Source organism: Leopardus geoffroyi, chromosome E1 (genome assembly GCF_018350155.1).
Source record: "Leopardus geoffroyi isolate Oge1 chromosome E1, O.geoffroyi_Oge1_pat1.0, whole genome shotgun sequence".
Taxonomy (NCBI): Eukaryota; Metazoa; Chordata; class Mammalia; order Carnivora; family Felidae; genus Leopardus; species Leopardus geoffroyi.
The window spans coordinates 22,548,892-22,571,615 of NC_059330.1; the positions used below are offsets into that span (position 1 = coordinate 22,548,892).

Consider the following 22,724-nt stretch of genomic DNA (forward strand, 5'->3'; position numbering starts at 1 on the left):
GCATTCCTTTGCCTTCCCCAAGCTCATTACAAAACAGTTTCTCAACCATTCGATTTAAGGACTGGAGCGTCTCTAACATTATGAACGCATCGGCGCGGGGGGGGGGGGGGTCCTCTGAAGGTCAGGCCAGGGTGCGACCCCAGCTACCACCATGCCCCCCCCCCCCGCCCCCGGCACCTCCACTTTTCCTGACCTCCACCGCGGGCGGGGAACCACCCCCAAACCCCAACACCTTTCCCAAAGCCGCACTCGGCGGAACCTGACCACCACCCACGTGGCGGGGGGGCGGGGACGCGTAAAGCACCTTGGGCCCGGACCTCTGCGCCTGCGCACTGCGCGGGCTCAAGGACCCGGATTTAAAGAGACAGGCGCTACAACCGTCGTGGCGGCGCGCGGCCTGTGGGCGCCCGGTGCGAGGCCTGCGGTGTGCGCTGGAGCGGGGAAGGTAGGTGAGCGGCGGGCGCGGCGGGGCCGGGCGGCCGGGAGGGAGGCGGCCCGGGGGGCCGGGGGGCCGGGGGCCCGGGGCTCGGCGCGGCCCGGGAGCCAGCCCCCTCGGCTCCTCCCCCGCCCGCCCGCCGAGCCCCGGGGCACACCCTCCGTGACGTGGCGGCCCCCGGGGAGCCCACGGGGGTTGGCCCGTCGTTCCCGGGGACCCCCACGGTTCCGCGCGCGGGAGGGTCCCCCGGGGCCCCCGCGGAACCACGCTGGCCGCGCCGAGGCCGGTGTGTGTCCGTGCCCGTCCGTGCGTGTCGGGAGGCTTTCTCTGCCGGCCGCGTCCCCTTCCCCAGCCCCGGGCCGTGTCCTCGCGCCCCTGGCTGGTCCGATCCGAGGAACTCGCTTCCCCGCTTCCTCCGCGGCCGTCCCCGGGCGTTCGCACCGGCCAGTCGCTCAGCCCACCCCCGCGAAGGCGTCGGGGAAGGCCCCCCGGGAAGAGCGGCTTCAGCGCGCTCGCTTCCCGGCCCGGGCTGCGTTCGGGCCCCAGCCGTTTCATTCTCCACCACGTTGGAGGAAACGCTGCGCGGCGGCCGTTGGGGGCTGCGAGCACACGGGCTTGCTCCGAGCAGCGTGGTGCCTCCTCGTGGCCCAGCTCGCCCTGGGCCTCGGGCCCCGCGGAGGGTGGGGTGCTGCGTCGCGCTCTTCGGTCGGCTCCGTGCGGAGCGAGGGGGCGCGCCTCCCAAACATCCTTCTGAGGACCGCATGGAAACCTAATTCGGCCTGGGCTCCCCCGATGGGCCTGCCCTGCCCACATAACTCACCTCTGCAGACCTCCTCTCCAAGAGAATGCCCCTTGATGAATCTGCGCACTTTGTGTACGTTTTCAGGGAGTTCAGAGCCCCTTCCCCAAGCCCATTCATGGACTCCTTTAAATTTTCCCACTCATCCTGTGGAGTAGGTATTGTTTTCCCTACTTTGGAAAGAACAGAAACTGAGACACCAAGGAGTTAAGGGTTTTCTCAAAAATAATATAGTCACTCAACTGAACAGTCCCAGTCGCACTCCCATCCCTGATCCCGATCCACCTGCCTTCCTCTGCTTCATGTTGCACTGCAGGAAGTAAAGCCTGCCTGTCATTGTAAACAGCTAACGTTATTTCCCTTTTGCAAAGCATGTGCGGGCTGGAAAGAATTTCCAGGATATTTAAAATGAGAACAATGAAGATACTTTAGAAAATATGAATATAAAAAGGTGGGGGGATACCAGGTAGACATAATCCCTTGTTTCCGTGCGGGTTGATCTATCAGTTCCTTTGATTCTTGCCGTCCAGTTGCTTCAACATTCCCTGATTCGAGGTGCTATAAATTATGAACAGGCTGATTGCACAGAGGGAGCTTCTCCTTAAAGAATACGTGCTTCCAATGGGTATTGAACCTGTGCTGTGTGCCCAGCTCTGTTCTTTGGGCCTTCCTCTTAGAATGACAAGTTAGGTACTATCGTTTTCCATATTTACAGTTGAGGACATTGAGGAAGGGAGACGTTAAGTGGCCTACCAAGGTCACGCAGCTAATGAGCTGGGATATGAACCCAAGCAGTCTGGTTCTAGGCTCTCCACTTCATGGCCTCTCAAAGTAGGTCATCTGATTACATCACAAATCTATATAGTGAATTATTTTCAGAGGATGGCATGTATGTTATGCTTCACATTAAAAACTTCACAAACCTAATGCAGTTCTTCTTGGTGATTAAAAAGAAACTTCAGGATAGCTTGTAATACTTACCAGTCATCATCCATTACGAGTATCGGATGTTGCTGATGGCCTGAGAAAAGCTTTTATGTTATTTGGATTTGATCCCCTTGATTATGATTTACTAGATGTACATGTGTGCATTAGATACTTGAACACCCTTTTGCAAACTGAATTTTCCTGTTTTGAACTTGTCTTCATCCTGTAGGCAATAAATCTTTAATACTTTGGGAAATGTTTAGTTAGTCAGCATGGACTGTGTTAGGACTCTGGCCTCTGGGGACAGTGGAAGCCTAGCTTCTGGTTTATATGTCACTTTTCCTGCCTCTTTTTCATGCAGCTGTATGACTTTGACTTTCAAGATCCTCTTCCTCCCAGCCCTCCGCGCACTCGGGCGAAAAGAACTCTGCCTCTTCGGAGAACAACATCGCTGGCCTGACAGAAGACAGTTCGGCCATTGGTCAGAAACAGAGCTGTTTCATGGGCACGGCCTCCTCCAGAGAAGAAAGGCCGTTCTGTCATCCCAGAAAGGCGGTCTAAGACCACGTGCCACCCGCCTTGTTTTCTTGCCAGGGTCGCATGTGGGACTCTGCAGTGGCCCCTGTGAGATGGCCGAGCAACGGTTCTGTGTGGACTACGCCAAGCGTGGCACGGCCGGCTGCAAAAAGTGCAAGGAAAAGATCGTGAAGGGCGTATGCCGGATCGGCAAAGTGGTGCCCAACCCCTTCTCAGAGTCCGGGGGCGATATGAAAGAGTGGTATCACATTAAATGCATGTTCGAGAAACTGGAGCGGGCCCGGGCCACCACAAAAAAAATTGAGGACCTCACCGAGCTGGAAGGCTGGGAAGAGCTGGAAGATAATGAGAAGGAACAGATAAGCCAGCACATTGCAGGTGGGTGGGGAACTGGTGCTGAGAGAAAGGAAGGGGAGAGTAGGACCCCATTTTTTTTTTCCTCCCTGCCTGCCTTCTTCTTTTTTGTTGTGTTTGGTTTTTTTGTTTTTTTTTTTTAACTTTCTGAAAACATTTCCAAACTCACAGAAGAGTTGTGAGGATAAAAAAAGAAAAAAAGAAAGCTCTTATTCCCTTTCCCCAGACATACCTGTTGTTACCATTTCGTTGTCTTTGCGTTATCATTTGTGTTCCTGTGCTGTTACTCTCTCTGTCCACGCACGCAGTTTTCTTCCTGACCCATTTTAGAGTAGGTTGCATACGTTATGGCCTTGGCCTTGAAGTACTTCAGTGTGTATATCTTAAGAATAGAAATATTCTCTTATGTGACCGTAACAGTTATCAGCTCCAGTAAATCGATGCCTTATATAATACTTTCATCCACCATCTGTGTTCAGTTGTGTCAGTTGGTCAAACAGTATCTTTTTTTTTTTTTTTAATGTTTATTTATTTTTGAGACAGAGAGAGACAGAGCATGAACGGGGGAGGGGCAGAGAGAGAGGGAGACACAGAATCGGAAGCAGGCTCCAGGCTCTGAGCCATCAGCCCAGAGCCCGACGCAGGGCTCGAACTCACGGACCACGAGATGGTGACCTGAGCTGAAGTCGGACGCTTAACCAACTGAGCCACCCAGGCGCCCCTCAAACAGTATCTTTTATAGCTTTTGTCTCTGGTACAGAATCCCACTCTAGGATCCAGTATTGCATTTTGTTGTCTCTTTGTCCTCCTTAATGTGGAACATTTCAGTAGTCTTTTTTTTTTTTTTTTTTTAAATGCCGTTGATATTCTTAAAGACTAGAGTACCTACCATCACACCCTCTTATCTTTCAACTTCTTATCCTATGGACTCACAGGTTACTTTTTCCTGGTGGCTTGTAATTTTATTGTATTTTATTAATTTGGTATTTATCCCATAGTTGGCTACTTGGGAAACCCCTTTGAGCTGGTTTCTGTGTCCTAGATGCCTCATCATTTTTTAAAATGTTTTTTAAAAAACTTATTTTTATTTTGAGAGAGAGAATGCACACGTGTGGGGGGGAGGGGCAGAAGGAGAGAGAGAATCTCAGGCAGGTTCCACGCTCAGCACAGAGCCCAATGTAGGGCTCGATGCCATGATGCTGGGATCATGACCTGAGCCCAAATCGAGAGCTGGATGCGGGACGCCTGGGTGGCTCAGTCGGTTGAGCATATGACTTTGGCTCAGGTCATGATCTCACGGTTTGTGAGTCCGAGTCCTGTGTCGGGCTCTGTGGTGACAGCTCGGAGCCTGGAGCCTGCTTCGGAATCTGTGTCTCCTTCTCTCTCTGCCCCTCCCCAACTTGTGCTTTGTCTCTCTCGGTCTCTCAAGAAATAAATAAATGTAAAAAAAAGTTAAAAAAAAGAGTTGGATGCTCAACCGACTGAGCCACCCAGGTGCCTGTTTTTAAAAATATTTTAGGGGTGCCTGGGTGGCGCAGTCGGTTGAGCGTCCGACTTCAGCCAGGTCACGATCTCGCGGTCCGTGAGTTCGAGCCCCGTGTCAGGCTCTGGGCTGATGGCTCAGAGCCTGGAGCCTGTTTCCGATTCTGTGTCTCCCTCTCTCTCTGCCCCTCCCCCGTTCATGCTCTGTCTCTCTCTGTCCCAAAAATAAATAAACGTTGAAAAAAAAATTTAAAAAAAAAAAAAAAAATTTTACAAGAGCACACTTTACATACTGTATGTTAGCCAATTTGACAATAAATTATATTAACAAAATAAAATATTTTAAAGTACTTCCTTAATTTTCTGGCATAATGCTCTTAGGCTTACTTTATTTTTTTATTTTATTTCCTTATTATTTTTAAGGTTTTACTTAATTTTTTGGGGGGTGTTTATTTATTTTTGAGAGAGACAGAGACAGAATGCGAGTGGGTTGGGGCAGAGAGAGAGGGAGGAACAGAATCTGAAGCAGGCTGCAGATTCCGAGCTATCAGCACAGAGCCTGACGCGGGGCTCGAACTAAGGAGCTGTGAGATCATGACCTGAGCTGAAGTCGGACGCTCAACCGACTGAGCCACCAGGCGCCTCTTATTTTTGAGATTTTAAAGTAATCTCTACACACAATGTGGGGCTTGAACTTACAACCCCAAGATCAAGAGTCACATGCTCTGGGGTGCCTGGGTGGTTCAGTCTGTTGAGTGTCCGACTCTTGATTTTGACTCAGGTCATGATTGCGCAGTTCATGAGATCGAGCCTGACATCTGGCTCTGTGCTGACAGTGTGGAGCTTGCTAGGGATTCTCTCTCTGCTCTCTGCCTCTCTCTCTCAAAAAAAAAAACAAGAAATCACGTGCTCCACCAGACTAACCCACCCAGGTGCCCTTCTTAGGCATACCTCATGTGTATCCTACCATAACCCTGGAATCTGCCATTTCTCTGAAGAGTCCTGGTTCTGTTAGTGGGGAATGGCTTTAAAGAACAAAATCTAGATGCTCTGTATCCTTGTTACCATGAGGTATCTTTGCTTTTAAGCTCTTTTAGCAGACAGAACTAGAAAATGTATGTTCATATGCAAAAACGCCTGCATATACATACACAGATATATCTATATGCACACATACATATTCACATGTGTGCATATTTTAGAAATCTTACACTGGTATTTCCAAATCCATTTAGTCCTTTATGACCTTCCTGTGCTCATTTTGACCTTTTTTTTTTTTAACTTTATTTATTTTGAGAGAGACATAGCATACAAGAAGGGGAGGGGCAGAGAGAGAGGGAGAGAGAGAGAATCCCAAGCAGGTTCGGCGCTGTCCGTGCAGAGCCCCATGTGGAGCTCAAACCCACAAATCATGAGATCATGACCAAAATCAAGAGTCAGACACTTAACTGACCGAGCCACCCAGGCACTCTTCATGTGTTCATTTTTAAAGTAATCGTATCTTCAATTAAGTATAGTTCTGGTCACCGAAGGAGAACTATAGCAGTGGCTCTAAAAATGGGCAAAAAGATAAAAAAAAAAAAAAAAAAAAAAAAGTGGGCATCTATCTATCTATCATTGTTCTTGGAGAGGAGAGAAGACTTCCAAGAGAGAAAGCTACTTCACATATACTCCTTTCTCAAGTTCCCCATCCTGTCCTGACTTGGCCATTGGCCTTAGCCTTTGTCACTTCTTAACTAATCTCCTTCAGAGGAAGAGAAATACAAGGTAAGAGTCAGACTGTCACACAGCTCAAAAAACTCAGCAGCTGGGGCTTTTCCTGCCTGTGCCAACCTGACCTGCTCTGTTTTCCATCTTCATTTTACTTTCCTGTTCATCTATAAATCAGGGGGCTAATTCCATGGAGCTGAGTCCCCAAGTTTTATCTGTGAAGATGTGATTTCTGATTTTCCCCAAATCTGGAGATTATTATATATGGGATAAGAAGTAGAGAGTGTTGATGAAAATATAAGTTACTAACAGAGGCAGAGTAATGGGGTCTTTTGTCTCCAGAACCTGCTCCTTCTTCCCCTGTCTCCAGTACTCTGTTACCCACTAGCTTCACTCAAAAAGATCAGTCCAGGGACATCTGGGTGGCTCAGTCTGTTCAGTGTCTGACTCTTGAGTTCAGCTGAGGTCATGATCTCATGGTTTGTGAGTTCGAGTTCCATGTTGGCACGGAGCCTGCTTGGGATTCTCTCCCTCTCCCTCTCTCTCTGCTCCTCCCTCCCTCTGTTTCTCTCAAAATAAATAAATAAACTTGAAACAAAACCAGATCAGTCCACAGCCAACCTTTTTTTTTTTTTTTTTTTTTTTAATTTTTTTTTTTCAACGTTTATCCATTTTTTGGGGGGACAGAGAGAGACGGAGCATGAATGGGGGAGGGGCAGAGAGAGAGGGAGACACAGAATCGGAAACAGGCTCCAGGCTCTGAGCCATCAGCCCAGAGCCCGACGCGGGGCTCGAACTCACGGACCGCGAGATTGTGACCTGGCTGAAGTCGGACGCTTAACCGACTGCGCCACCCAGGCGCCCCAAACACAGCCAACCTTTGTAATGCCATGGTAGTAACTTACCAAGCAAGGCTGTAAGAGCAGTTGTGAGGTTCTTTGGAAGCTTTTCTCAGGGAGTTTTCACTGAAACATATTTTCCCTTCTTTTGGGGTCCTACAGATTTGTCTTCCAAGGCAACAAGCACACCAAAGAAGAAAGCCGTTGTCCAGGCTAAGCTGACAGCCACTGGCCAGGTGACGTCTCCAGTGAAAGGTGCCTCATTTGTCACCAATACCAATCCTCGGAAGTTTTCTGGTTTTGCAGGTGAGAGATTAGGGCTGCTTTAGCCATTATGGTTCTTTTAGTTTGGAATCCTATTTGGGATTCTGGCTAAGAGTGGAAGTTCTGTGCTATCTAGCCTCCTTCATAATTCGCTTTCCTCTGAGCAGAGGCAGGTAATGGCTAATTTTCAGCATTCCAGTTGTATAGCAAGCATTTCCTTGTATATGTGAATCTCTGTGACAGCCTAAGGAGGTTTTGTGTTGGCAGGACTTTTTGCCCTTGAAGTAGTCACCTGGGTCGGATGGAAATGATTATACCCTGCCCTAAAGCTTCCTTGTTTTTTGGTACTGAATGAAGTTTGAGAACTTGCATCCCTAACCTTGCCCAAACCAGAGCTGAAAGTATGGAAGAAGGGAGGTGGCATGTGTGTCCTGTGTAACAGGTAGCACTGGGCTAGGTAGGGACTCTTGCCCATGTAATTTGGTTTGTTCTTCAGTTAACCTTACGAAGTACTCTTATGAGGCCTGTCTTATGAAAGAGAAAGCTGACGTCCAGTGTTCATTATGGAATTAGTATTTACGCTAAAGTCTGTTTAACTCCAACGCCTGTGCTCTTTTCCCTGCACCCTGCTGCCTCTATCATTTGGAGACATTTCTGTGACTCAGGTAAAGAAAGTAAAGCCAAACACATGGCCTTAGAAGTTGTGCGCGGAGGTGGCTTTTTGTGAGTGAAAGAAGCGTAGGCTTGAAGTCAGAAGTCCCAGCATGTGACAGCTCGCTCAGGGGGGCACGTCGCTCTACCTCTGAGCTTCTGTGGCCTCATCTGTGAAGTGGGAACTGTAACACCTGCCTCGTTTACCACCCGGTATTCTCATGAGCACTAATGGAGAAAAGATTGCAAAAACAGTGCCTGATTCTGTGGGGGTTTTACTGTTTTAAAACTCTGAGGTTTGGTTTTTGTGTGGTGGTAGGCCAGAGACAGAAGTACAGAAGAGTTCAGGTAGCAATAAGGACAGCATGTTTCTGGAAGGGCCCTGGTCCTAGGGAGGGAAATTTGGGAGGAACTGAGAGAAATGGGGTGTTCTAAATTCTCGCATCCTGCTGAACGTCGACACTTTGGAGATTTTGTCCCCTAAAATCCTCTTTAGACTCCGGGTCAGAGATGGGGATGGGTTCATAATTTACAAACCCCAGACAAGAGGAAGCTTACGTCAGCAGTCTGCTTGCTAATGGATCTGCTGCAAGCTTGCAGAACAGAATTTGCTTTGTAAATAGCCACAAGGAAGTAAGAGAGGACCATTTGGGGATGTCTGGAGGAAAGTCTTTCTCATTTAGCCAAATACCTGTTATTTTGGCAAGAAGAAGGAAGTGGTGATGGGCGGGTGGGAGTGGCGAAAGGCTGGAAACGCCTTCTCCCTGGTCTTGGGTTCCTCATCAGTATGAGGAGATTGAACTAGGTAATCTTTAAGGCGTCTTCCAGCCCCAACAGTCTGCGGTTGTGATGATTTCCCACTGACTAATATGTCGCTTGGTTTCTTCTCCTGCTCTCCTCCCTGCTTCTCTGGGGTCAGCTTTACCATTGCTGAGGTCTGCTCTCGGCACAAAGGTGACCTGTTCTGTGCGGCACTCATATAAACACATGCGCGTCAGCTGGGCACCTGCATGGGTGTGAGGCCAGTGTTTCTTTCCCATTAATAGCTGTGATGCCTGTTCTTTACCTGTAAGGTGGGAATAATGATATCCCCCCCACAGGGCTATTTTGGGGGATTAAGTGAAGCTCCAGCAGATGGCTTGTCACTTTTCCTTTCGTCTTTCTCAGCAAGGCCAGTGAATCCTCCCTCATGTTTCTCTCTCCAACAGCCAAGCCCAACAACTCTGGGGAAGCCCGCTCAAGCCCTACCCCTAAGGCAAGCCTGTCCTCAAGCAGATGTGACCCCAAGCACAAGGATTGTCTGCTACGTGAGTTTCGGAAGTTGTGTGCCATGGTGGCTGAAAATCCTAGCTACAACACGAAGACCCAGATCATACAGGACTTCCTTCGGAAAGGTTCAGCAGGAGGTGGGGCCTAGAACATCCTGGATGGGCATTTCCTTTGAAGAGCTCAGAGCCGTGACTGGTTTCGTGGGCATGTGAACTATACGGTTTCATGCGGGGGAGGGGGAGCTTGCTTTGGTGTAATCTTCTGTTAATACCATCTTGAAATTCTCTTTTTTTTCTTTAGATTTTTCATTTTTAAGTAACCTCTACACCCAACATGGGCTCAAACTCACAACCCTGAGATCAAGAGTTGCATGCTCGACCCACTGAGCCAGCCAGATGCCACTTGAAATTCTTAATAATTTTGAAGAATGAGCCCTGCATTTTTACTTCTTCTTTTTTTTAATGTTTATTTTTGACAGAGAGAGAGAGATCGTGAGCAGGGAGGGGCAGAGAGAGAGGGAGACACAGAATGTGAAGCAGGCTCCAGGCTCCGACCTGTCAGCACAGAGCCCAGTGCAGGGCTCGAACTCACAAGCTATGAGATCATGACCTGAGCTGAAGTCGGATGCTCAACCAGCTGAGCCCCCCCAGGCGCCCCCATTTTTACCTCTTATCAGGCTCCACAGGGAGCACAGCCAGTTGTTCTTGGGGCACAGTGGCGTCACTCTTCTGCTGCCCTTATTTTATCCCCAGAAGGCCGGAAGGACCTATTGCATTTGACCAAGAGGAAAGTTCACTATCCTGCATGTTGGATAAGGTTTTTGTGAACGATTCATCTAACAAATGATCATTGAGCATCTGAATGTGCTCATCACGGGACACTAAAGCAAAACAGTGGCTCCGCCCTGTGGGAGTTCATCCGGGGAGGTAGATGCGTAAGCCACGAGCCACCAGATGCGGTAGTGTCTACCTCTGTGATGAAGTACATGGGGTATTGTGGCAGCACAAACAGCAATGTAGACATCTCTTTCAGTTCCTTGAGTTTATGTATGTGTTTGTTTAAGCTCCCATTTCTCAAGAAGGGTTCTATTCTTCTGCCTCCAGATGGTTTCCACGGTGACGTGTACCTAACAGTGAAGCTGCTGCTGCCAGGTGTTATTAAGAGTGTTTACAACTTGAACGATAAGCAGATTGTGAAGCTTTTCAGCCGCATTTTTAACTGCAACCCAGATGATATGGCACGAGACCTAGAGCAGGTCAGAGGAAGGGGAGGGTGGGCGGCGTTCCAGGTGGGGCTCTGCCGAGCTAGGCACCTGCAACCTCTTTTTTCTGGTTGGGGCATATACTGTTTTAGGAAACTGAAACCCATTTGAGCAAGCTTCCTTTTCGAGAGAGCTTCCTTTACTAGAGGCCACAGCCGTTAGTGTCACAAGGTTGAGGACAGAAATTGGACTGCGACCCCGTGAGAGGCCTAGATCTCAGCGACGCGGTTTGAGACTTCCCACTGGCTCTCCTTGGGTTCTCATTCTGGGCCCTCCTTTTTCTTGTTTTTTTTTTTCACCGTAACTTGGTATAACATTCAGCTTTTGTTTGTTCACAACTCCAGCTTTGGCAGCATAGAAAGTTTCTAACCGAGCGCTGCCCTTACCTGATGACCATATTTGTTTCTTGGTCCAAATTCTACCAGGAACCCAATTGGCTGCATCCTGGATTAGTCCTTCCTTGCGTCACTTCTCAGCCAAGGCAGATGGCCAGATCCTAAGGCGGGTAGAGGTGCCCTTTCCAGGAACTGTGGGTGGGATAGAGTCTCCAAGAAGTGAGGCCAATATGTGCGAGCTGGGAATAGGAGTGATGATTGAAATCCCTGACTCACCTTTAGTGCTGGGGGGTTGGGAGATATTCTCGGCCACTCTGGGGTTGCAGCAGAGCCATTTTGGTTTTTGGAGACAGGGTGACGTGTCAGAGACGATCAGAGTCTTCTTTGAGCAGAGCAAGTCTTTCCCTCCAGCTGCCAAGAGCCTCCTCACCATCCAAGAGGTAGATGCGTTCCTCCTTCGCCTCTCCAAGCTCACCAAGGAGGATGAGCAACAGCAGGCCCTGCAGGACATCGCGTCCAGGTCGGGGGAGCTGCCTCGTGGGGCTGGGCGTGGGGAGATGCGATCGCCAGAAGAGGAGGCTTTGGGGGTCCACAGCTCTGCAGAGACCAAGCTGAGTGTGCCTCACCCCTAGGTGTACAGCCAACGACCTTAAGTGCATCATCAGATTGATCAAACATGACCTGAAGATGAACTCAGGTGCAAAACACGTGTAAGTCCCAGCCCCTCTGATGGCCTGAGCTGCCAGCTTCCTTTGTTGCCAGCTGGGGTCAGGACCTTGGAGTCCTGATCTAGCTTTAAATCCTCATTCTGCCTTATTCCTTCGTGTGGGACCCATCACTAGACCTAGCTCAGCCTCCGTTTTCTCACGTAAAATGTAAGGATCCCCTTCTCACACAGTTGTTAAAATGGAAAGTATGGAGCATGTTCAAAAAATAGAATATGAGTTCCTTGTCTGCCCCGGCCCCCTCTTTGCCGTGGCAGCACCCATGGAGGCCGAGTATCTCAAAATGTTGAGTTTTCCAAGAGCTCGTTTTCCTGTGAAGGGCTTTAGACAATAGGGCGTCAGCTTCCCCTCTGTATTGAGACGCTCTCTCTCTGAGAACTGACTGCTATCTAAAGCAGGAAGGTCAGAGACAGTGGGTTTTGTTTCCTTGCTCCCATCTGCCTTGGCAGGTTAGATGCCCTTGACCCCAATGCCTATGAAGCCTTCAAAGCCTCACGCAACCTGCAGGACGTGGTGGAGCGAGTCCTCCGCAATGAGCAGGAGGTGGAGAAGGAGCCAGGCCGGAGACGAGCTCTGAGTGTCCAGGCTTCACTGATGACGCCAGTGCAGCCCATGCTGGTAAGGATGCTGCTCCGGCCCCACGTGCTCCAGATACTCCCCGTGCTTGTGAGATCTGCTAGGGTATGGTGCTGGAGGGGTTTGGGGAGGGAACAGTGGAATTGCGGAGGGGTATGTTTCCGCGGGGAATTAGAGGTCACGGAGAAGGCGGCGTGATCTAGCAGAAATACCTGAATTCTAGGCCCGACTCTGCCAGCAGGCTGTAGAATCTTGAATGAGTTACTTGGCCCTTCTTAGTTTTTTCCTTCCCTCACACGAGTGATGTATGAAATCTTCTGAAGCATCTACTTAGAATGGTTTGTCGGTCATCTTTCCTGAAAACAGGTGGATGTATTAAGTAACTCCTGAGATTCTGTGACCTACCCCAAAGTAGCTCTGAGACTTAGTGGCAGAGCCGAGCTGCTTATGACAGGGTGGCTTGGCCTCATATTCTTCTGGAAAGCACAGCTCAAGGAATGAAGACCAGGTGTGACCGAGATCATCTTGAGCCTCTGTTCATTTCATGAGATGTGGGATTCCTTTCTGGCATTGGTTTTTCTGTGCATCGGGCCCCTCCACATATGCTGCCGGGCCTACTATGCGGTCCGTGGGTTGCTCCAGCCGGTGCAGTGCCTTTTGTGAACCTGCCTCGTGTGTGCTACTAACGCCTTCGCAGAAGTGTTCTCTCCCTCCCGGGAATGTGGGATGGCCAGCTCCAAATTTGTGGGCTCACCATCCCGGGGACAGGACTCTTGTCACCGGCAGTAGTGGCCTTTCTGACTTTTATAAGAGTTCTCTCCAGAGTCTGTTGTACAACTTGTCACTTATTTGAAGAGTGGCATGGGTTCTATAGCTTAGTGCTTAACCCCACAGGCTTTGGAGTTGGGGCTAGCTGCAAACACCAGCCCTGCCATTGACCAGCTATATAACTTTAAGTAAGGACTCAACCTCTTTGAACGTCTGTTTTCTCAACCATAAAGCTAAGACAGCGTCCCTCATGTAAGATAGCACATGGAGGGTGTGGCGGGGCTATGTCTGATCTATACCCGTGAATAGCCCCAGAATGGTAGTCAGTCAGTCAGTGTTGTGTGAGGCAGGGTGGCCCTGGTATGTGAAGAAGCACTCCTGTGACCTGTCCTGACCGCTGCCGCCCTGCCAGCCCCTGTCAACGTTCTGCATCCCTTATCTTACCTCTGCGTACCTCCTTTGCTGACCGGTGTGTTTAACAATAAGCCAAGACCCTGCAAGATCTTAAATTATTGAGAAGAAAATGAAATGCTGTTTCAGTGGAAGTTTATTACTCTTTTAAAATGAATCACATTCGTAGTCTTCAAAAGGCAAGCTCCGTGCCAGCCCTGAGGGCATCCTCCGGTCCTCACTCCCCGGGACCTGGACTCTGGGGCTGTCCCTGCTGAGCCGCCCCCAGTGGGAGAGCACCTGTAAGTCTCCAGGCTTGTCTTTCCTCACCCCAAGGCCGAGGCCTGCAAGTCCATCGAACATGCGATGAAGAAGTGTCCTAACGGCATGTTCTCTGAGATCAAGTATGACGGGGAGCGAGTCCAGGTGCATAAGAACGGAGACCACTTCAGCTACTTCAGCCGCAGCCTCAAGCCCGTCCTGCCTCACAAGGTATAGGTTCCTTCTTCTCCGCGGGGACTTTCTTAACCTTCCCGCCTCTAAGACTCTCAGGGGCAGGGTTCCGTAGTCATTTCAGCTCTGGTACCCAACAGGGGTTTTCTCGTATCTGTTGAATGAATGTGTGTTTGTTTTTGGAGTCTCATAACGAGGGGCTGCCCAGTAGGGACAGCCAAAGAGCCCAGACTTGGGTAAGTCAGCAGAGCCCCAGGGGACAGCGATGCTCCCCTTGCCCACTGTGACACTGGGACAAGTGAGCTCACCTTGCAAGTGACTTGCAGTGCTTGTCTCTTACGTTTCCATGCCCGTGTGCTTCTCAGAGCTAAATTACAGGTCGGGTACAAAAGGCTGTGGAACTGTCGTTCGTGAGTTTGGTAAATATTTATCGAGTGTTTTGTCTTTCTTGAGCGCTGTTCTAGGTAGTGGGTATACAGCAGTAAAAAAATGGGCAAAGGTTCTTGCCCCGTGGAGGCTTACATGCTGACGGAAACAGTCCGGTGGGGACATCTGGGAGCCCAGACTCCTGTCCTTCATTCAGGGGCGTTAAGAACCTCACCCCTCAGTCCTTCTCAGCACCAGGGCCTCTGTGAGCCTTGGGGCTCTCTTCAGGGGAAAGCACCTGGAACATCTGGCCCCAGGAGCTTGTGAGTAGATGGACTTCCTGTCCTTGCTATCCGTTCTCTCCTTGCTCAGACTCCATTTTTCAGAGCTCCGGGAGTGAAGGGGACCTATTGGGTGGCTCCCGTGCTCCCCTCCCCTTGCCTTCCTGCTAGAGCCCTGAGCCTCGGGCTGTTCATTTCAGATGTCCAGAGGAGAGCTCAGCACTGCCCTCCCTGGAGAGATGAGCGCAGGCTCACTGGCGTGGTTGGACCTAGTAAAGCCGCAGAGGAACTATTCCCAGGGAGCAGCTGCTCAGTGGGCACCTCTGTTACCCAGGAAGAAGTTCGAGCCTGGCTTTTCGGAGTGTAGAGCCCTTTCCAAAGCTTCATTCGTTCCTTGTCTTTCCTGTACTTTGGGTTTGTGAAGAGTGCGTTGGGGATTGAAGCAGAGCAGGACAGGTATACAGGCCTCTCCTGTCCCAGCTTCCAGTCCCATAGGTAGCAAGGGCCTGCGTGCCCGGCCCAGCGGAGGAATCGGGCCGCAGTCACGCTCTCTGGACCTCACTGCTGGCATCACTTGGCAGGGGCTAGCAAGGGTGACGGTGGGACTCCTCCCTCTCTGGAACTATCAGAGACTAGGTTTCTACCTCTGTCAGGAAAAACTCTAATTCCAAACATCCTTTCTTACTCATTTTGAAGATGGTTGTGGATTTCAAGCTCTCAGAGCGAGTTTCCTCGCTGCTCCTAAGAGGATTCATTTCTTCCTTTCCGTCCACCTCTTTGTAGCTGACCTGTTCTCCCCACAAGTGTCTGCCTGGCCACACTCCCTCCTCTCATGTTTGTCCACCCCCACCTGCTCCTACGCATACTCCATGCCCTTTTTCTTCCTTTTTCCTCCAAACTCTCCTCCATGGCTCAGGGGACTCAACCCAGGCCCACCTCTTCCTGGGTCCGAAATACCCATTCCTCTGGTCTCAGTGGCTGGTAAGGCTTAGGTCTGTTTTGCACATGAGTTTGGCTCCCCATGTTGATGTTCTGCGTTCCTTGTGGGGCCTGGGTTTTGCTTTCTGGCTCGGCTGTAGGTCACTGCTGCCTGTTCCTCTGTCCCTTACCTAAGTCACCCTTTTTGCCTCCAGGTGGCCCACTTTAAGGACTATATCCCCCAGGCTTTCCCTGGGGGCCACAGCATGATCTTGGACTCTGAGGTGCTCCTGATCGACACTAAGACAGGCAAACCGTTGCCCTTTGGGACTCTTGGGGTGCACAAGGTACTGGCTCAGGGCCACACGTGTGGGAAGGAGCGTGTGTGCGCATGTGGACGTGGACGTATGCGTGCTGTTGGTCTGAATGGAGGGGAATCTGTCACTCACTCAATGTTAGGCTTATTCTTTGTTTCTGAACTATTTCTGAATGTAGCCCTGAGTTTAGATGCGTTTTTTTGTTTTTTACATAAAAGGAGCTAGTACAGGGAACTTAGAATTGGGTTGATTTCCAATTAGGACCATGTGCTAAGTGCCCTTGTGGCCCAGGGCTTCAGAGCATGTCAAGACTTTTCTGTCCAGTGCTTTAGAGGGTCTTCAGAAGTGGATTGGGACTCTCCGTTTTTTCTGCACTCTTGTTTTTGTCCCTCGTGTATCTCCTATCTCATTTTTCTTTACAGAAAGCTGCCTTCCAGGATGCTAACGTCTGCCTGTTTGTTTTTGATTGTATCTACTTCAATGACATCAGCTTGATGGACAGGTGAGGGAGCTCTTTTTGGCTCCTGAGTAGGGAGGCAAGGGCTTGCTCACCTTGGGAAGGAGGGAGGGGAAGGGGCTGGAGCCTGTGCCTCTTTGTACCCAGAGCTGGGGAGGAGGGAGCTAAGAAGTAGCACACTTGCTACACACACAGCGCTCCACAAAGCAGAAACGGGATCTGCGAGGGCGAAGTGGCTTTTGTGCCGCAGCTCGGTCACGAGGGAGGCTTTGAGCCATGGCAGTCCCTCTCGCGAAGCAGCAGTTCGTCGCTGAGTCCCTCCCTCCTCAGAACTCCTGATGGGGGTCGGAGGACCCTGACCTCAGCTCTCTCATCCCCCTTAGGCCTCTGTGTGAGCGGCGGAAGTTTCTTCATGATAACATGGTTGAAATTCCCAACCGGATCATGTTCTCAGAAATGAAGCAAGTCACTGTGAGCAAAGACCACACCCCAGACAGCCGCCTAGTGGTTTGAAAGGGCACACAACCCCTTGGTCAGATGTGACTGGGAGAACGAGTCTTAGTTGTCTTATGGGGGCTGCCGACGTGTGTATGTCGTCCACTAGTCACCCCCGGGAGGACAGGGCATGAAACACTCTTCTGCGACAGGCTTCCCATGTCTCACAGCCGCAGTAGCTTTCTGGTTGGGAGAATCCCTGCTTTGCAAGACCTTGGTTTGTCATACTCAAGTCGGGGTGTTTCCAGTGGGCCCCGCACTAGTGTGCGAAAGGGAACTGCGGCCACCTCCCCGCCACAGCAGTGTTTGTTCTCACGCCAACCTCAGCATCTCTCTGTTATCCTTCAGAAAGCTTCGGACTTGGCCGATATGATTAACCGGGTCATCCGAGAGGGGTTGGAAGGGCTGGTGCTGAAGGACGTGAAGGTGAGCCACTCAGCCACTCACACCCTCGGCCTTCTCTCTCCTGCGGGGGGGCCCCCCCACCCACCTGGTCTCTCCAGCCCCGGCCAGCAGAGGGCGGCGTCAGCCTGAGGTGGCTGGGGCTGGCTGCAGCAGGGCCCTTTCCAGGGTCCGCACAGCTCCGTTCTGTGTCTAGAGGATGGGTTTGTGTATGTTTCCTGGGCCGCGAGCTGGGGGGTCTTGGCCAGAGTGGGCCGGGCACTGTGGTAGAGCCGAAATGTCAAAGGAAGAGGTAAATCCCACCCTTCTGCGGGTTCCATTCTAGTTTGAATCTCTCTTGCTTTTTCCTCTCAGGGTACATATGAGCCTGGAAAGCGGCACTGGCTGAAAGTCAAGAAAGACTATTTGAACGAGGGGGCCATGGCTGACACAGCTGACCTGGTGGTCCTTGGGGCCTTCTATGGGCAAGGGAGTAAAGGTCAGGGCGGCCTCTGGATGGGACTTCTTTGACAGGCACCACTCAGGGTGTAGGCTGGCCTTTTTGCTGGCTTAATCTACCAGCACGGCCCATCATGACTTCCACGGTTCTGGGATCAAGGACCCCAGACTGGCCCGTGTCACCTCAGGTGGGGACATCTATGTGAGAGCTATAGACTTGGGCAGGGAGAGGTCAGGCAAGAGTACCCTATGCTACCTGGCATTAAGACGCTCACCATCAACTACTTCCTCGGGGCCTGGCCACTTTCTACTCAGAGAAAAATCTCAAAATCTCCTGACTGGAGGGGAAGCTGGGGTCTGAGGAATGAATCTACTATGTGCCAGACATTGTTCAAGTTGTTTTACTCACCGGAATCTGACAAATTCTCTATGATTGTCCCTAATTGACTAAAGAGGAAATTGGGGCTCATAAAAGTTTAACTTGTGCAGCTAGTAAGAGGTAGAGGAGGTAGATCCAGGAGGGGCACTCGGCGCTCTGATGCCTGGGCCCAGGGCTTTCCCCTCCAGCAGGCTGCCCCTCACTGGGCACGTGGGGCTGACAGCAACGGCTCCCTCCATCCGCAACTTAACTCGCCGCCCCCCTCAGGTGGCATGATGTCCATCTTCCTCATGGGCTGCTATGACCCAGGCAGCCAGAAGTGGTGCACGGTCACCAAGTGTTCGGGAGGCCATGATGATGCGACGCTTGCCCGCCTGCAGAAGGAACTGGACATGGTGAAGATCAGTAAGGTGAGGAAGGGACCTGGTTGGCCCGGGCCTCTGGACTGGCCGTCGTCACTGAGACTGGCTGTGCTTGGGGGACTGCGGGGATCGTTGATCTGTCTCCACAGAGAGTTGCTGATTGGCCATGGGAGCAGTATTAGGCCTTCAGAGTCTTTGAGTGCCAACCTTGTGCAGACCGGCCCGCCTGCCCCCTGGGCCACACTCTCTCTGGGCAGGGAGGATCCCCTGGGGTGAGGGTCAGCCTTTTGTGAACAGTCACCTCTTTGCACAAGCCTGTGACTGGGGAGGGGAGTAGCATCTGCTTCTTGTTTTGGCATGGGAACAGCCCAGCACAGCGTCTTTTGTCTTCCAGGATCCCAGCAAGATACCCAGCTGGCTGAAAATCAACAAGACCTACTACCCGGACTTCATAGTTCCAGACCCAAAGGTATCAGCCCAGTGGCTCGAGGCCCTCCAGCCCACAGAACGAGCTTGCAGATTCCGTAGGGCCACAGAGATGCCGCTTCAACCTCGCGGACAGCCCACCTGAGGATGGGGGTCTAGACCGGGCAGCCAAGTGATGGGCCAGTCGGCCCTGAGGAATCCTCAATAGAGGGAGGATGACACTGACCATCCCCTAGACACAGAGGGTTTGCTCGAGGTGACCGGGCCCGGTTCCTTCTGTGCACTGGCAGAGAAATTGAGACCCCGGAGGAGAGCCAGAACCTCCCTAAGGTCACATAGCGTCAGCAGCACCTGTTAGCCAGTGCTTTTTGGTTTTAACGGGTCTGTGTTGCTTCTAGCTGGTTGGGAGAGGCTTCCCTGCTTCACCAGCGAGTGACCTGACTTAACTCCTGACAGAAAGCTGCCGTGTGGGAGATCACAGGGGCTGAGTTCTCCAAATCTGAGGCTCACACGGCCGACGGAATCTCCATCCGATTCCCTCGTTGCACCCGGATCCGTGATGATAAGGACTGGAAATCTGCCACTGACCTCCCCAAACTGAAGGTGCCTGCTTACGCTGCGTGTGTGTCCTCTGCCCTGCTGTCCTGGCCTGGCACCCCAGCTGTCTGGCCCGCTCACATGTTCTCTCTCCCCTGAGACCAGGAGGGCAGTGGAGGGAGACCACCTGTCACAGGGCCAGGAGCTGCAGCACCCCGAGGGAGAATGCCGTGCTGCTCTCCCGCTTCCTGCTCAGGGGCTGGCCCCAGGTTGTGGTCCGTGCTGCTGAGAAGAACCGGGGGACAGAGAACAGTGATTTGTACCGACTCCCTAAGAAACGGGGCCGGAGTTTAGAAAAGCACTGAGGGGCACCTAGGTGGCTCAGTCGGTTGAGCGGTCGACTCTTGATTTTGGCTCAGGTCGTGATCTCTCGGTTCGTGGGATCCGATCCTGCATTGGGCTCTGTGCTAACAGCGGGGAGCCTGCTTGGGATTCTCTTTGCCCCTCCCTCACTCTCTAAATAAATAAACTTAAAAACATACACACACACACACACACCAAGAAAGCCAGCTGCTTTTTTCCCTGCCATTTGTCTGTCTCCCCTCTTTGTTCCTTAGCCACACAGACCTAAGACACACCTCAGAGGCCAGTGGCTGGGAAGGGAAGGGAAGGATCACACCTGATATTCTCCGTGCCTCTCCTCAGGAACTATACCAGCTGTCCAAGGAGAGGGCAGACTTCACTGTGGCGGCCGGAGACGAGGGGAGCTCCACTACTGGGGGCAGCAGCGGAGAGAACGAGGTTACCTCGCGGCCTGCCTCCAGGGCCTCCCCGAAGCAGCCCTCCACCAGTGCCAAGAAGGCAGGAGGGAGGCGGAGCAGCCCCGACAGCCGAGGCGGTGAGGAGAAGGGAGGGGCTGGGGCGATGAGTGTGGTGTGAAGGCAGACATCGAAGGACGCACCCGGTCTGACATTCCAGCTCTGAGATCACGTGATTCTCTGCATCTGCCGTGGCAGACATTGACCGTGTTCCTGTGTGTGTCCAGCCGTGGGCCAGAAGCCATTCTCCTGGGTCCTCTCCATCTGCTCAGTAAATCTGAGTGACGGGACCCCGGGAGAGCCCACCTGACCTTTGGATAAGCCCCCTCTGAGCTCCCCTCCCGTCTCAGCCGTGCTCCTAGGAGAGCCAGGGCCTGGCCCTTCTGCGTGCTGCCCTGACCTCCGGGGTCCGTGTCCGCTCCCCTCCCCACCGCCTAGTTCTAACCCCGAGCTCTCCCGCAGGTAGCAAGCCCACAGCGAAGCCTCCCCCCGTGAGAGTGGGAGAGAAGCGGAAGGCTCCCGACGAGCCCCCGGGCCAAGCAAAGGTGAGGGGAAAAATGGCGGGGTACCCGCGGCCGGCTTGGCCCGGGGCTGTGCGTTCCCGACCCTGCACCGGAACACGGAGAGACGAGCGATGTCTGGGGACTGATGGCCAGACACGCACCCCACCCCGCCGCGGCTGCCAGTGCCGCTGCTCCACCCTGTGCCCTCTCGTTGCCTTGCAGAGGCGGCCGGCCAGCCAGCAGAGAGGAAGGAGAGCTGTGCCCGCAGGCAGGAGATAGAACAGCCGGGCCTCGCTGAGAGGCTGCAGGGACCCATCGGGCTGCCGCTCCCAAGTCACAATTTACATTAAAGGGGAGGAAGCCCAGTCTGGGTGGAGTGCGGCTGGCCGTGTGAGTCTGTGCCGTCTGTGCTCGGGGCCAGAGCAGACCGAGCCCACGAGCGGAGTGGGGAGAGGGCGCTGGCTTGGTGATTGTCCCCCAGAGAGCCCTTCGCCTTTTGTAGCCCCTTCTCTGTCGGTTTGACAACAGCTATTGAGCACCTACTGAGGCCAGTGATTAGGCTGGCCCAGGGGGGACGTGGGAAGTAAACACCCGATCTCTGTACCGTGTGACGGAGCCACACAGTCCTCCCCGCTAGCCAAAGCAAGCACCAAAGTTTGGCAAGTCAGGCCCTGAGCCCCGTCCCCGGCAGATGTGTAGAACCATTCCCGTCTTTTCCCTGCGCGAAGCCCTTGAATCCATCCACGGCCGAGGAGGGCTCCTGACCCCGCAGCCTAGCTAGTTGGGCACCGTGGACTGCTCGATCAGCCGGCATCCCGGGAGTCCGAGAGCCACTGGTCCCGCCTGCCAGATGGTTCTCGGACACATGTACTTCCCCCTTCTCCAGGTCCCCGCATGGGGACCCACCCTGTCTTCCTCCTTTCCCTCTAGGCAGGGAGGGAGGGGGGTGCTTCCTCTAGAGTGGCTGGAGGACATGGGTTTCAGTGCCTGTTCCTTTTCTCCACTAAACTCTCCGTGCTGGTGTCCTGACCACTAGGCTTCATCTCTGGCTCTTGTTGTGTCTCAAGTCCCCTTAGTATCTGGCCTGTGCTCGTCTCTGTGGAAGCCCATCAGTCCCACTGCTGACCGCGCTGACCCCTGTGCGTTTGCAGGTGCTGCTGGACATCTTCACTGGGGTGCGGCTCTACCTGCCACCCTCCACGCCGGACTTCAGCCGTCTCAGACGCTACTTTGTGGCATTCGATGGGGACCTGGTGCAGGAATTTGACATGGCTTCGGCCACACACGTGCTGGGGAGCAGGGACGAGAACCCTGAGGCCCAGCAGGTCTCCCCGGAGTGGATCTGGGCGTGTATCCGGAAACGGAGGCTGGTAGCTCCCTGCTAGGACCGCGGCCCTCCGTCTCCCTTGGCCGCACTCTTCTGCCTCCCCACAGGCCTGTGCTCCTGCTGGGCAGGCGGGCGGCCCCAGGAACCAGGGGAGGCGGGTGGCATTTCTTCTCCAAGCGGTGCATTTTCAGAACACGCCAGCCATGCTTGGTCTCTTCCCGACCAGGATGGACTTGCTGTGGGCACCCCTCCAGGGAAATCACTTTCTCCTGCTGGTTTACATAGATCTTTCAGATCTGGGTGCTGGTTTGGTTGTCTTTGTTTTCTTTCAAAAGCAGCTTCCCCACGCGCCCCCCCCCCCCATAGATAAAATCTCTTGCAGTTATCCCTGGCCTTGCCCCCCATCCCCTGTAACTTCCCTAGCAATTAAGGCTATTGAAGGCCGTCCACAAAGCCACTTGCCCCTTTTACTTGCAGGCTCATTTTAAAAGTTGTATTTAAAAGATTGCCTTCGGAAACGCTTCTTATACTTGGCGGAACTTGTATTCAACTTGGCCCTTTTTGCCAGGAATGAATCCTTATTTGAAAGAAAACAAAATGAATTTTATGACTTAATTCTCTGTGTTCTCCTCTTCCATGGTATGGGTCCTGGTTTGAAGGGAGGGCACCAGGATCAGGTAGGAAAATGGGGCCTTTCTACAGAAGCGAGGTTGTGTGAGCTACTACTCTGGGGGACGTAGGGCTCCAGGAGGATCTGCCTCCTCCAAATCTGGAAGCAAGACGGTTTTGAAAGTCAGAAACCCACCCGAGGACAAAACCTACACAGCGTCCTTACCAAGAAAGGCTCCTGTGCCACTGAGGCTGGTTTCTTTGAATAAAAGGAAAACAATTTAGTGTAGAGGAGTGCTGTTCAGTAGAACTT

General features: G+C 52.4%; 1 protein-coding gene across 5 annotated transcripts; it reads left to right on the forward strand.

Moving 5' to 3' along the window:
* Positions 1-315: 315 nt before the first annotated feature.
* LIG3 (DNA ligase 3) lies at positions 316-22,417 on the forward strand. 5 transcript variants are annotated; one of them, XM_045488101.1, is made up of 20 exons: positions 316-445; positions 2,524-3,077; positions 7,247-7,390; positions 9,208-9,405; positions 10,372-10,523; positions 11,218-11,384; positions 11,497-11,574; positions 12,039-12,207; positions 13,660-13,815; positions 15,557-15,688; positions 16,081-16,160; positions 16,499-16,586; positions 16,959-17,036; positions 17,367-17,490; positions 18,097-18,239; positions 18,586-18,660; positions 19,074-19,220; positions 19,860-20,052; positions 20,435-20,517; positions 21,627-22,417. In XM_045488101.1, exons 2-20 carry the CDS (start codon positions 2,528-2,530, stop codon positions 21,858-21,860), a joined length of 2,991 nt encoding a protein of 996 aa, XP_045344057.1. In that variant the 5' UTR covers positions 316-445; positions 2,524-2,527; the 3' UTR covers positions 21,861-22,417. The 5 variants fall into 5 exon arrangements, with proteins under 5 accessions (XP_045344057.1, XP_045344058.1, XP_045344055.1 ...); XM_045488102.1 differs by having other exon boundaries at positions 334-449; XM_045488099.1 differs by lacking the exon at positions 316-445 and adding an exon at positions 614-1,310.
* The last annotated feature ends 307 nt before the right edge of the window (positions 22,418-22,724 follow it).